At 34.8% G+C, this 14924-nt stretch overlaps 3 protein-coding genes and 3 non-coding genes across 7 annotated transcripts; 2 read left to right on the top strand and 4 right to left on the bottom strand.

The window, feature by feature from the left end:
- Positions 1 to 280: 280 nt before the first annotated feature.
- On the bottom strand, positions 281 to 353 carry TRNAF-GAA (transfer RNA phenylalanine (anticodon GAA)). The gene has a single exon. It is a non-coding gene; the product is annotated as a tRNA-Phe (tRNA).
- A 257-nt stretch (positions 354 to 610) lies between these two features.
- On the bottom strand, positions 611 to 3478 carry LOC108806680 (E3 ubiquitin-protein ligase hel2). Of its 2 annotated transcripts, none has more exons than XM_018578850.2 (7): positions 3232 to 3478; positions 2841 to 3140; positions 2538 to 2746; positions 2389 to 2437; positions 2231 to 2320; positions 2085 to 2147; positions 611 to 2013 (listed from the first exon to the last, which is right to left on the bottom strand). In XM_018578850.2, exons 1-7 carry the CDS (start codon positions 3397 to 3399, stop codon positions 784 to 786), a joined length of 2109 nt encoding a protein of 702 aa, XP_018434352.2. In that variant the 5' UTR covers positions 3400 to 3478; the 3' UTR covers positions 611 to 783. The 2 variants fall into 2 exon arrangements, with proteins under 2 accessions (XP_018434352.2, XP_056845910.1); XM_056989930.1 differs by having other exon boundaries at positions 2841 to 3155.
- An 87-nt stretch (positions 3479 to 3565) lies between these two features.
- TRNAA-UGC (transfer RNA alanine (anticodon UGC)) lies at positions 3566 to 3638 on the top strand. The gene has a single exon. It is a non-coding gene; the product is annotated as a tRNA-Ala (tRNA).
- Positions 3639 to 4601: 963 nt separating this feature from the next.
- On the top strand, positions 4602 to 4674 carry TRNAA-UGC (transfer RNA alanine (anticodon UGC)). Its single transcript has one exon. It is a non-coding gene; the product is annotated as a tRNA-Ala (tRNA).
- A 1827-nt stretch (positions 4675 to 6501) lies between these two features.
- LOC108809923 (short-chain dehydrogenase reductase 3b) lies at positions 6502 to 8012 on the bottom strand. Its single transcript, XM_018582058.2, has 2 exons — positions 7384 to 8012; positions 6502 to 7177 (listed from the first exon to the last, which is right to left on the bottom strand). The coding sequence occupies exons 1-2, from the start codon at positions 7995 to 7997 to the stop codon at positions 6871 to 6873; spliced, it is 921 nt and encodes a 306-aa protein (XP_018437560.2). The 5' UTR covers positions 7998 to 8012; the 3' UTR covers positions 6502 to 6870.
- Positions 8013 to 12823: 4811 nt separating this feature from the next.
- LOC108806511 (probable protein phosphatase 2C 49) lies at positions 12824 to 14652 on the bottom strand. The gene is made up of 3 exons (XM_018578653.2): positions 14332 to 14652; positions 13920 to 14114; positions 12824 to 13835 (listed from the first exon to the last, which is right to left on the bottom strand). Exons 1-3 carry the CDS (start codon positions 14515 to 14517, stop codon positions 13053 to 13055), a joined length of 1164 nt encoding a protein of 387 aa, XP_018434155.2. The 5' UTR covers positions 14518 to 14652; the 3' UTR covers positions 12824 to 13052.
- Positions 14653 to 14924: the final 272 nt, after the last annotated feature.

Here is a 14924-nt window from a genome sequence, read left to right on the forward strand (position 1 = left end):
CGTGGTGCATACGGTTGGTGTGATTAGTGGTTTTTCAGCTCATCAATCATGACTTAATAAACTCGAATCAATTTATAGATCACCGTATTTTTAGATAGAAGATTAAGATGTTTCATTCTAGCAACACAATAAATGAAGATTATGATGTTTCACTATCAATTTATAGCTCTGTTTTTGGGCCTTTATTAATAGCAAAACATTTTCTTGCACCGATCAAATGCATCTAACTTAATTTAACAAGGATTTTATCATTAGAAACTTTTTATAAAAAACAAAAATATGCGGTGAGCGTGGATCGTACACGCGACCTTCAGATCTTCAGTCTGACGCTCTCCCAACTGAGCTATCCCCGCTTTGTTGTTAGTTATGTAAGGTTTTGTTTGGTTTCCTCTATTTGTCTAACTCTTGTTTCTTGGGCTTATTTGAGATGGATTGCATCTGTTTCCTGGTAAAAGTCTTATTCGCGCGTGTGTGTGAGCAACATTCTGCCTCATACAGGTGAGTTCACTGGGACTTTTTTGCCTGTTACTTTCTTGAGCGTTTCTTTGTCTACTACAAAGACAAAGATGGATTCGTGGACGTGTGTTAGAGCAGTGACCAAAACATTCGGTTGCACAAAAACGATGTTAGTCCCATATACTTCAACATAAGCTTTGTCGCTACAATAAGAATAAAAAAAGACACATAACACATGCATTGTCTATACTTAAGCTTATATGACTGTTGGATGATCTAGACTTGGGTTCCCTCTGTGCAAAATCTGTCATAGCATTGTCTATTTTCCTAGGAGAAGAGTTTAGCACTTCCTCTCCGCCAAGCACCACGAAGTTGCAACTCCCCGGTAGAGCTCTGGCTACTCTTGGAGTGATCGTTCTTGGATTCTGCTTCAGGCTCTTTCGAGTTAGAAGCAAGTATTGCAGCCACTGATTTCTCGCCAAGACGTGCTCTGAGAAACTTTGGAGTTTTCTTAAATTGCTTCCCAATGCCACTGTTGTTGCCTAATCCCACTCCTCCACCACCAGACGAAGAGTCCACAACCGTTTTGCCTTTGTCTTTCTCTATCTTCTTCTTCTTCTCCTTGTCTTCGTCCTGAGATTTTTCACTGCTACTTTCAACCTTTACAGCTTTCCCTTTGTTTTTCTTCAAACCGCAGCTCTCTTTCGCCTGTGAACTATCGTTTCCTCTGCTCAAGCAAGCATTGTGGGCATCGACGAGCTCCTTCTGTCTCTTAGGGTCAGGGCAGAGTCTAGCCATGTCAAGAACTAAGTGAGACAAGCCATACCCTTTCACATACTCTAAGTAAGTTCTTGCATCGATGATACCGTGACGATACTTTCCTGATGTATCCTTGAAGGCCTTGAATAACTCTTCATCGTCACCGAGGCTGGCACGTATTTTATCAACCAAACTCTTGTTATCAGACTGCGGATCGGAACCACCTATGTTTGACACCTTCGCATTGGCAGATGATGATGATGACGACCTGCGATTTTTCACAGCAGAAACTGGAGGAGAGCCAGAATGAGAAGGCTGCTCTAGTGATCTTGTATCAGACATTTGAGGGGTTGAAGAAGATGTGTGATGATTCCTCTTTGCATTGCTGAGATTCAGTGAAGAACCAGATGTACATCCACCAACTGCAGAAGCAAGAGTTCTAGATTGAGGCTGAGGAGAAGCGCTAGAAGATTGTATACTGCTTGCAACAGATGCTTGAGTTGGGCCTCCTCGTCTTAACGCTGGCCAGGCTTGAGAAGACCCAGCAGCAGCTGCACTTCTACTTGTCTGATGATGTCTTAGATTGTTACTCTCTGAGTTCTGTCCAAGTCTGGTTTGTCCGCGGTTTGATGATTGCACAGAGAGTGGAGGGACAGAAGATTCTCCCAGACGTGAACCTCCAGAGCTACTCATAGGTTGAAGAAGAGGATAACCGTCGTCAACGGCATAAGAATGATAAGATGGTTGAGATGATCGCCTTCTCCCTCGGCGACTCTGGACCTGGAAACCCGATTGAATCTGAAACAGAACCAAATATTAAACATAGGCAAGCAGATACTAACACACACACAAGAGAGATAGTTACATGCCTGTAACGATGCGGTTTGCTGAGACCGAGACATTCTACCACCATGATCAACGGTATTGTGCCTCTAAAAAACAAATGCAGGTGATACTTTTAATTAGAGCAGAACATAATAACAAACAGTGAGAATAGAAAGGAAGAAGAGTTTACTTTCAACTCAGCTTCGATTTGGAAAACTATGAACTTCTTAGCAAGGCAAGACTCGTCTTCACATAAGAAATGGTCACTGCGGAAGTGAGCCTGTTTACAAAAACCAAGTGAGAACCCAATGCAGCCACATACATTATACCATAAGATTACATTCATACCTCCAAATCATCATAGTTTCCATAATATTCATATTGACCCGGCCTCAGCCTGCAATGCCAGATTGAATCAGATTAAAATCTATTCCAACGATCAATCAAACCAATCAAACTCATGCCTTTTGTAGAAGAAAACAAAAAATTACAGTCACCTTTGGCATATATGGCAGGTGTAATGCTCTCTAGACATGTGAGTGTAAAGCTCGTTGCCACCATAGAAAGGACGCTTACAGAACTCGCACATAGGATGACCAGTGAAGCCTCCTCTCTCACTCTCGCTTCCATCAACTTCAGAGTCACCGCTACTTATATGTTGATTCAGCTGCTCTTTAGTAAATAGCTTCTGCTCGCAAATGAACACCTATCATTCATAACAAATAAAAAAGCATGAGCTTTGTTCATCAGCATAAACCTTCAGACCAAAGAGGGTGATGGTAGTCTCTCAGCCCCCTGACCTTACGACCCACAAGACATAAACTACACATGTGCAGTTTATGCTGATGGTTCAAGTGATCGTTCAAGTGTTCAACGCTCTTAAACCGCAAACGATGGTTAGATTTAGATCCCTTCTTTGTCTTGTCACAAGAGGTGCAGGAGAGTCTGCACATCGACTTAACCCTTGAGTACTGGTTGAAGTCATCGAAGAAGACTTTGGTTTCTTCATGGTACCAGAAAGAGCCTACACGGCCTTCTTTTGGGTCTGATGGGAAGGTCGAGAAATCAGTAATCGTCTTTGTATCATCATCACCAAGCTCCTGCAAAGTTGAGACCTTTTCAGAAGATAGTAAAGGTGAAAAGGCGTAAGCTTTACATTTTAAAAGATGGTAAAGGTGAAAAAGGTGAGACCTTTGTGACGAAGACGATGGGGCATTCAGTTTTGCAGATGCAGCAGCGGCGATCGCCGAGAATGAAGCGGAGACGAACAACGCAGGTAGAGCAAACCTCTCTGTGGCCGCAGAATCCGTAAGCAGCCCATTCTAGATTCTCGGCGCATACGGCGCAGCTCTCTTCCATTTTTTCTTTTTTGTTGTTTCTGACTCGACAACGCAGAAACTCAGTTGACGCATCAAACAACAACACAAACCCACAGAGAAAGGAAAGAAAATATTCATAAGAGACTGTCAATCGAACCGTCGCGTCATATAAAACATATACTTAAGCTGGTTAATGTGTTCGTGATGGGGATGTAGCTCAAATGGTAGAGCCCTCGCTTTGCATGCGAGAGGCACGGGGTTCGATCCCCCGCATCTCCACTTCTTTTTGCTTTTTCGGTTTTTCCTTATGCAAATTACAAGCCCAGATCCAACAATCTCTCAAGCCCATTTGTTTGGAAAGAAAGGGGTAATTGTGGATGTTAAAGGGGTGATTGACACCAAATCCACTTGCCACTTTTTCACTTCATTAACGTTTGTTTGAAGCCCACATATAGCATTAGAATTGGCTTTCTAACTGCATAAACAAATCCACAAAGTAGATCCTATGTACTTCTTGTCATTGATATGATTTGCTTACAACATCTGATGGATGTTGAGGGAGGGTGAATGAGGTATCCAAAGCCATTGCCAATTGCGCTGGTGTGTAATTATTTAGGGGTGGCCATGACTACTTGTTACTTGACTTGAATTAGTTAATTACCTAGTACTCGCATTAAGAATCAAGTATTTGGAGTTATCAAGTCAAATAGCAAGTCGGCAGATTTTATTACTTTCAAGTTTAAGTCAAGTACAAGTATCGTCATTTTCTTTATTACTCGTCTTGATATTATTTGTTACTCTTTATTTATTCTACAAAATACTTAATACTCGCTGAAAATACTTATTAATCATTCAAAAATATTTATTACTTGTCTAAAAGTACTTGTTAATAAATACTTATCTCTTGTAAAAAAATACTTATTACTCGTTAAAAAAAAATTTTTTCATGTAATTTTATTTCAAATACTTGCAGATATTAAGTATTTTATAAATAAATTTTTGATTTTTGCAAGTAACAAACCAAGTCAAATAGCTTACAAGTATTTTTTTTTTCTGAGTATTTGATTGAACGAGTACTTTATTCAAACAAGTCAAGTAGCAAATACTAAATCAAACTAATCCATCAAGGCAAGTCAAATAGCAAGTATCTAGAAAATGACAAGTATTTGCTTTGTGCCCAATCCTATCTAATAACTTTAATCAAATTAATATATACATTGGTTTAGATTATTAAACTAAAAAGGGGTTGTAGCTCAAATGGTAGAGCGCTCGCTTTGCATGCGAGAGGCATGGGGTTCGATCCCCTGCAGCTCCATCTTTTATGCATGCAACCCAACCATAAACCATTTGCCTGAATATATCTCTAACTTTGTCTACAACACAACCACAATTTCCATATTTTACAATGTTGGTCCTTTGGAATATCTCAAGCAACCATATACCAAAGCTACAAACACTTCCAAAAATTGAGTAGACCAAAAGAACACGATACATCTAATGAAGAAATCCCCTATTGGTCACATTCAATTTAATAGATACTTAACTTTTTGTTCACTACCAATACAATGAGATCAAGTTTTAGCGGAGATAAAGATTGTTTTAGAAGTCACTTCAATCTCATATGATCTATATGGGATATTGAACAAGTGTCTATGGATGACTTACTATTGGAGAGAAAATCCCACATAGAATATATGTGAGGGACATAAATAATATATAAGGGATTTGGGTCACACCACTAATTACCAATTGATTTTAAGTTGGAAGCTCATAATTAAACCGAATCTAACATGGTATCAGAGCTCAGATCCTAAAATACCCTAAACCCCTAATTAATATTAACCCTACCCGACCGGATTTATAGGTCGTAATTAACTCGCTCGACCGAGTATAACTGTCTTAAAGTTCCGAGATTTCTGGCCGATAAGAGTCATCATCTCGAGGAGGGGTATTAGGGATATTACATCCCACATCGGGAATTCTAAGGGACATTAACTAATATAAAGGGTAACTAATATATAAAGGGTTGTGGTCAATCCACTAATTGCCAATTGGTTTTAAGTAGAAGCCCAAACAACTTATCATGGTATTAGAGCCGACCCAATACCCTGACCCATTAATCCGGCCCGGACAGTGACCCGATCAACTCATTAGCTGATAGCCCAGAGAAACTCAGTTCTTCGAAATAGCTAGAAAATAGCATTATCTCGGAGGGGTATGATGGATTCTGCGAGATTAATGGTTATACGCACCATTATCTCTAGGGAGGGTATTGGAGAGAAGATCTCACATCGAATATATGTAAGGGACATAAATAATATATAAGGGACTTGGATCACACCACTAATTGCCAATTGGTTTTAAATGGAAACCCAAGCAACTTATCACTTACCAAAACCAGGTCATTTCATAGACAAATACTTTCTCCGTTTCGTTTTAATTTGTCGTTTCAGTTTAATGTGTACTAGATTTTGACCCGCGCTTTTGAAGCGCGGAATATTTTACGATGAAAAATTTCACGAATAATTTAACAAATATTTTGATAATTTTTAAAGAGTGTGTATTTAAAATATTTTTGCATTTAAATCAGTATTTTTAAATTCATCCCGATTGTGATTATACCGGTTAATCCGGAGATCTACAATTCAATTTATGTTTTTAAAATATTCATATTAAAAAATCACTAAAATCGGAGACTAACCGATTTAACTTATGGATGAACGATATGTAATCTAATTGGATTTAAATTGTAATAGTTTCATAATTTGTAATCTTATAATCGAAATTTTAAAGTTCACTATTTTGAAATTTATGAAATTATGACGTTTCTACAAAATTTTAAAGAGAAAATGATAGATAATAAAATAACTAAGATTAATTATTGTATTATTTGGAAACATTGATAGTAGTATAAAAAATATATTGTTTGGAAACATTGATAGTAGTACAAAGAAATAAGTATATTGTTTGGAAATATTGATAGTAGTATAAAGAAATAAGTATATTGTTTGGAAACATGGATAATAGTATAAAGAAATGAACATTAGTGATTCAATGTATGTTTAACTATAAAGTATAAATGTGTATTTAATTTAAAAACTTACAAAATAAATGTTAAGTCCAACATAATGTTTCTGTTTTAATAAGATAAATGTGGAAGTATAATATTTACGGGATTAGTTAATTAAAGAAGAGTTATCAAGTACATGAAAGCCAGACTCCTGATAAAGAATACTAAAACGCGGAATGAGAAGGCCCCATCATCTGATCAAACAATCAACCTTATAAAAATAGTTGTTTAGTTTATTATCCTCGAGATCTGCAATAGGTTGGATAATGGGATCATGGATGCATGTTTCCAAATAAAAATGCAACATCCCACGTTTGAAGGCAACTTGCTACCTCAGAAGCTACTCGATCCCCATGTATCCAAGTCAACTTTTGACCCAAATAATTAAAAAAAAACAATTTTATAAAATTTAAAACTCATCATCATGTGGCCAAGTTGTAGCTACGACTTAACCACCGTGTAACCACCGTCAACAGCCAGGTTCTGACCGCTTACGTAAGCCGACTCATCCGACGCTAGAAACAGAGCAGCCTCAGCCACATGGCTAGCTTTCAACACAATGCCCTTCAGATTCGCCGATGCTGACGTGTTTTCCTCAACCACGTTTGGCTCCATCTTGAAACCGTTGCAAACTAATGGTGTGGCCACCCCATACGGAGCAACGCCGTTTACTCTAATCCCGTACTTCCCCAACCCGCCAGAAGCTGATTTGATCAACCCTAATAGACCATGCTTCGACGCCGTATATCTGTCATAAACCTCACACTTCAATAAATATAGTACAAACTAGATGAATCGTGGTAGCATGACCATAATATATACTAAAAATAATAGTATAACGTTATGATGTGATGTGTGCACCAGTGCACGTTTGGTTGTCGCGTCCACTAACATTATGTCAATTGGTTTTGTAATAAAAACATTTCTCTCTTTTTTGGGAATATTAAAGTTTACCCGTGTGGTGCTGTCCCGGCGATCTCTGCGGCGACGCTGGTGGTGCAAATAATGGAGCCACGCGTGCCTTTCTCCACCATGGCGCGTGCCACGTGTTTGATGCATGCGGCTGCGCCACGGAGGTTAACAGAGATTGTTCTGTCTAACACGTCAAGATTTAGGTCGAGAATGCTCACAAACGGCTCTATCACGCCTGCGTTACTAAACAGAACATCAAGCCTTCCGTGTTTGTCGACGGTGAACTTAACGGCGTTTTCTACTTCTGTTTCATTTGTGACATCGCAGTGATAGTAACTCGCCTTGTCTTCTCCGACGGAAACGACAAGTTCTTGACCCAGCTTGTCTTGTACATCAACTATAACGACTCGAGCGCCGTGTTTCGTGAATAACCTGACGGACTCAGCTCCAATCCCGCTTGCTCCGCCGGTGATGATTACGACTTTGCCCTCCAATCTGTAAAGATCCAACAAATCATATTGCATAAATGTAAATTTTTCTATACCGTTAAATGGAAATGGTATGAAAGATGAGAAAATTGCCTGCGTCCAGACATTGTTGAAGCGTTCTGAATGATAGAGTTTTACGAGATATCTATGCATGTGTATTATATGCATGTATGTGAAAAAAGTCAACTCTATCGTGCTATGTGGGTTTCACTTTTTTTTTAATGGCTCAAGAATTGTTTTGACCGTCTGAACTGTGCAGCAGTAATAATTACGCTTGTCAGATTTATAATATATTCTATTAATTTTGCAGTATGATTAGTTGGGTCCAATTATTTTATTAATTAATACTCCCTCCGTTTCAAATTAGATGATATTTTGGAGAGTTTTAGATGTTTCAAAATAGATGATGTTTTGATATTTTTATATTAGTTATAGCTTTATTGAAAGTTGTGTGACCAATAGAGTCTTATAATCTTTTTGATAATTGGTTGGATTATTTTTAATTTTTCTTTTCAATGCTACTTTTTAAGATAAAAATACATTCATTAATTCTTGTGTCATCATCTATAACATCAAATATTTAGGAACAGAGGGAGTATAAAACTTTTTACACAAGCATATTATTTTTCATTTATTTACTTTCTTTTTTCCCATAATTGTAGGAACTCACTTCTTTTAATAATTCTTTATATATAAAGACAGTTATGCTTTTGAAAAAAAAATATTTCTACTTTTCTTGAGATGATCATATATTCCTCTATCATCTCAAATTATTAATTATATATATGTTATACTTTTCCGTGCGTGAGTCATAACTAATAAAATCATATGCTATAATAACAACGAACTAGGTATATGGATTAACACAGTATAGTGATTTGAAACCTTATACATTAATAACTTCGAACTACAATTTGATACAAGCTGACAGTGGGTATATGGGTCAAATTTATAAAACCTATTTTTAATTTTTTTGACCTATTTTTAATTGCATAACAGATTATTAGATATAGTATTATTATTATTATTATATATGAAATCAAATCATGAAAATTTAATGAAAACATATAATTTTATTTTTAATTACTATTTATTTACTAAACAAAATTGTAACTATTTTTTATTAAAAAATTAATAATTGTTTGTAAATAAATTATAAAATTAATATGTTAAATGACTACGGCACAAGTATATAATTATGCAAAATACAAATTTAATACAATTATCAAAATTTCTTACTAATAATTTATATAAAAAAATATTTTACCAAAATATATTACAAAGAAAAGCACAAATATAAAAATTAATTTTTTTTAAAATATGTAAAACAAAAAATATAAAAGTATAATTACATCTAAAATATAACTGCATGACATTAAATATAACTAACTATAATTGCATCTTAAAAAAACGTATGTAGCCACTTTCCTTTCTAAAAAAACCGTAACCACCTTCTACAGTCATCTAAACTCCTAATCTATGGGCTATATATAAGGCAGCAACCAACAAATATTGAACTCATATTTGGATAATAATTAAATTAAATAATTATTTTTTAAAAAATTTATAACCCACGGTAGATCGCAAAATTAAATGGAGCGGATGCCGGTATAAATTATTTGTTTGCGGGTTGTATAAGACATATTTTTAACCAAAAAATTGAAACCTATGGGTTGGTGGGTTCGACCGGCAATATACAAAATTAATTTTTAAATTGCTATTATTTAATAAAATATATTTTGATTAAGATTTATACACAAATATGATTACAAAAGAAAATACGAATATAATCACAAAGAAAATACAAATATGAAAATTAAATTAAAACAAAAAATATACCCGCCCTTTAAAGGGCGAGTCAAAATCTAGTAATATATTTAATTAGGATTAGATTATATTTTAATTTATTAAAAATGCTGTTTGTCCAAAACAAGTTTTTTATTAAAATTGCTGAATGTATTTGTTTTCATATATATTACGATCTGACTTTTAGTGGTCTGGTCTCTCAAAGGTTCTGCAGATGTTCTTGTATATGATCAGATTCTTGTAAAATGGTTCAAGTCAATTACAACCACCATTAAATTTGTGGGAATTATGTTCTTTATCAGCATTCTCTATCTCTGGTTGTTCTCTTTGTTGTTTGAGTTTATAACTTTGGAAAAAATTCTTAAAAATACATCAATTTTTTTTTTTTGCTAAAGGAAATAACCGTGCTTTTACAACTTAACCACATGTTCAATCAACAACATTTAACTTTTTCTTCACTTTTTAAACATAATTAAAGTCGTCAGAATCGAAGTGTAGAATCTCCAAATTTTAAAAATGTATGTAGGTAATATAGGCAACTAAATTAGATTGTGTATTAATTGAAAAACTTTAATAGTTCTTTTTAGCAAATGAAAACTAATTCATATATATTAAATGAAAATTTTTTAATCTTGTGTATTGCATTTGTTTATGCAGTTTTTTTCATCTATGAATGCTTTAGTCTTGAATCCGTTTTTCTTGAGCAAAATCTTTGCATCAGTTTTGCTTTCTCCCTTTTCTCATTATCATATTACATTGATCAATAATCATGACGCACATATTTATGTACATATCGGATAGATAAACGATATTTAAAATTTTATTTATATGTACTTATCAGATAGATAAACCATATTAAGAATTCTCTATTTAAATCCTAGGATAAAAGCACAAAATTATTTATTTACCTTTTATAATAAATGTGAAATTATGTTCGATCAAAAGGTAAATAAATAATAAGCTTTTTTGCTAAGTGTTTTTTGAGTTTATCATATGAAAGAAAGGAATAAAAAGAATTAAAAAAAAAAGAGAGAGAAATGCTCTAAGTGTTCATCCAGAGGAAAATCAGGTGGAGAGACCGTGCTGAAATGCTCTGCTTCCTTGAAGTCATGGTGTGCTTAGCCGGTTCCTTATTGTCTTATCAATTTGCCCTTTCTGGTCTGATGGGAAGTGATGGCTCTTGGTCATGTCTAGGGACATTCCTTTCCCTCAAAACGGTGTGTACCGTAGCCTGAAAGGTGTATCTCCGTAACTGATTGTAAACAGCTTGAGCCGCTCATACGTACGTAGCGTCTTTGACAATGGCCGTCATGATGTTACAGTCTGGGGTGTAAGAGCAACATTATCAGTGAGACAAATATTTTGTCCTTAGGATATTTTAATATTTTTTTGTAGTTTAAGGACATAGCTTAGAACTTATCATAAATTATTGATTACTAGATGATTACCCGCACCTTGTGCGGATTAATTTAGTTTTAGTGTTATTTTGTAGTTTAAATGTAAATTATTAAATTTGATACAAATTTTGAGTAAATTATTTAATTTCAGTATTTGTATTGACCATTATGCATTAAATTCTACTCCTTTTTTCATCTTTGCATTTATAAATGTATATTTTGGATACAAAATTTATCACTACTAACAACCAATTTATGATTAGGAAACTTGAATTTGAAATTAAACACTTATTGTAGTTGTAAATTAAAAAGACCTCACCAGCAATAAAATATTAGAAACAATCACGGCTAAGAAAACATCAACAAAAATAACAATGACTAATAAGCTTATATATATTATTAATAAATTAGATTTAAGAAACTGTGAGAGACAAAAAAAAACCAATAACTTATAGAACATACATTTTTATTTGTTTAGATTATACTTAAATTATTTTATATTATTCAATATTTTATTCTTGTTTTATGTTTCTTTATATTTTTACTAAGTTTCCTATTTCTTTTATAGATTATTTCTATAAGATTTAATATTTTGGTTTTAGTACATTGTTGTGATAATGTTTTGTGATTTTCAAGATCAAAAAATAATTTAATGTTCGGCAACACAATATATATATGTAAGAATTATTTAACCTTTATAATAAAAAATTGTTTTCAGATAGCAACACAATATATATAAGAATTATCTTATTTTTTATTTTTTGATAATTTTATTTTATTATTTTAGAATCAATTATTTAATATTTAATATAACATAATTTTATATGTTAAAATAAAATTTGTTTTTAATTATATATAAAATTCATTACAGGTATTTTTAATAAAAATATTAGTGAATCAGTTAGAAACTAATTATAAATCAATAACCTAGCTAAAAGTCGAAAACCTAAAAAAAATATGAAAAATAAGGAAAAATAAATAAATTTTAATATAACATGTAATTTAATATTATTAAAACTAAATTCGTTTTTAATATTTATAAGATTTATTAAAGGTATTTTAAAATTAATAAATTAGTGATTTAGCTAAAAATAAATAATAAATCAATGATTTTGCTAAAACCTAATAAAAACATGACAAATAAGCAAAATTACATAAAATTAAGGAGAACATGACAAGTAAGCAAAATCACTTTATAAATAAAAACCTATCTAAAAGTCTAAAACCTAATAAAAATATGACAAATAAGAAAAGCTAATATAACATATAAGTTTAATATTAATAAAATAAAATTCGTTTTTATTTATATAGAATATTCATCAAGGCTATTATTTAAATTAATTATTTAGTGACACAGCTCAAAACAAATAATACATCAATGATAATTTAGCTTAAACTTAATAAGAATATGACAAATAAGCAAAATTACCTAAAATCATGGAGAACATGACAACTAAGCAAATTTACTTCATAAATAATAGTATAGATGATTGGGATAAAAGTGAAGTGGAGAGAGAAACAAGGAGACGAGAAAGACAAAAGTGAAGTGAATCTCTTTCGCGAAATGGTTTGCACTTGCCATTTCCTCCTGCCCATTCAGATCGCGCCACGTCGCGCCACATACACCATAAGGATGCGAAGAAAAACTTCCTAACTAAGATATGTCCTACTTTATATTGGACAATTTTCATTTAAATTAAATATGTAAAAGGCTTAGGACATGGTGTAGATACACCGATAATCACGCTCTAATCATCTCCTATCATTAGAGGTAGGTCTCCAAATCTTGAGTGGAGTACTGACAAGAGAAGAAAAGATGATTACGAGTTTAACATGGCTGCTTGACAAAATACACAGCCTTGAATCCATGCACGAAGCAAATAACCGCTAGCTTACACAAAAAGTGGAGCAAATACGTAGACACTTGAAGTTACATTACATACATACAACATATATACACAAAAGCAACCAAAAAAAGATCAGCCAAGAACACAAAAGGGAACGTCATCATCTTTTCAATTCAGCCGTCCAATAAGGCCCTCAAGCTCTGAAAAGCATCTGCCGTCAAACTACAACACCGTTGCCTCTCCACCGTAGGAACCGCCACCGCCGGCAAGAAACAAACAACAACCACAGTTAGGTTATCAAACGTGTTAAGCCTCAAAGCCTCCAAAGCAAGCTCTCTGGCACTTCTCATCGGATCATCGTGACGGCGTAATCCACGCCTGACGATACTAACGGCTTCTTGACTCGTCAACACATCCCATATCCCGTCGCATCCCATTATCAGAAACTCGTCTTCCTCTGTCAAACGTATCTGTTTGATCTCCGGCTCTGCTATGAGAGGAGAATGTGAGCCTCGCGGTAGTTTCATGTCCCAGTCGCCAAGAGCTCGTGTGACTGATAGAATGCCGTTTAAGTAACCGTCTTCAACGAAGCCGCCGCATGATTCCACTCTTCTTCTCTCGGGTAAGTAGATTGGTCTGTGGTCTTGAGACATGTCTATGGCTTCACCGTTCCTACAGAGAACAGCTCTGCAATCCCCTGCATTTGCCACCATTAAGTGTCTTCCAAAAACAAGGGCAGCAAGAGCCGTTGTACCAGAAGAAGGGGAGATGGTACGGTCCTCTGCTAAAGAAAGATCGGCTTGAAGAAACGAGTTCCTCAAAGAGCTCTTGACTTCTTCTACAAAGATTCTGTTCACTTCCGATGTTTGTGGAAACTTATGGTCTTCGAAGAATAGCTTAATTGCGTTTTTTCTTACGTAAGCTGCTGCTTCTGGTCCTCCATGACCATCAAAAACCTAAATATACAAAAAAAAAAACAGTAAATTTGACTGATCTTATGATCAAGCAAAAGAAGCTACAGTACGCTAAGAATGGAGTACCGCATAGAAAGCAGTGGGCTTTGGCAAGTCATGAAGAGACTTAACACGAGAAGATAGGTCGTCAATGCAAATGTGTTCGTCTTCCATGGATCTCCTTGGTCCAATATCAGCATAGCTACCAGAGCGGATAACCGGTACATAGAAAGAGACACTAGAACTGCAATCATCATCATCCGATTCAGAACATCTTAAACCCTGCAAAAGAAAATAATTCCATTTAACCGACAAACTTTCCAAGCAAAGTGTACTTTTTAAAGACAAGATATTTACACAAGACAGAACTTTCCAAACAAACTACTTTAAATTCAGACAACATCACGAGTCAATACTTAAGTGCCCTGAATCCAATTTAACTCCTCTTCATAGAGCAAACTGAGAGAGAAAATATCCAATTTTAATCGGAGACACATACCGAAAGAGAAGTCGATAAGTCGGCGGAGAGCGACGCCGCCGGGAGACGGATGCTCGAGTTCGCCGAAGAAACTGGTGATTTAACGGCGCCGTCTATATCTGCAACGCCGGTTGATGCTCTTAACAGTTTGACATCTAAAACCGCCGGTAAACTCTGTTGGAACATAACCTCTGCTTCAGCCACCATCTCTGTTCTCTTCGCATCAACAACAACAAAAAAAAACTCAAAATTCGATCACTTTCCTTAGAAAAATTATTCTCGATTTCGCTGCGTGCGTCACTTTGGCTTGTGCGTGTTTTTTGAAATTACAAATATTTTCTGAGACGCGTGTGTGCTTTCTTCTGACGAATATATACGGTTGTGATCCAGGTGTCGGTGACCGGTAACCGGCGGCCTCAAGTTTAATGAGAGGCCACGTGGCGTTTCCGAAGTTAGTGTGTGGATTATTAGACCACCCACAACAATCAATTCTTAACAACAAATCCTTCCCAAAAAATAATTATAATAATATGTGGGGTCTAAAAATTTAAAAATCTGTGCTATAATTGCCTCTTAAAATCCTAATATAAGGATCAGTTTTCTGACAATTTCTT

Source organism: Raphanus sativus, chromosome 6, assembly GCF_000801105.2.
Source record: "Raphanus sativus cultivar WK10039 chromosome 6, ASM80110v3, whole genome shotgun sequence".
Taxonomy (NCBI): domain Eukaryota; kingdom Viridiplantae; phylum Streptophyta; class Magnoliopsida; order Brassicales; family Brassicaceae; genus Raphanus; species Raphanus sativus.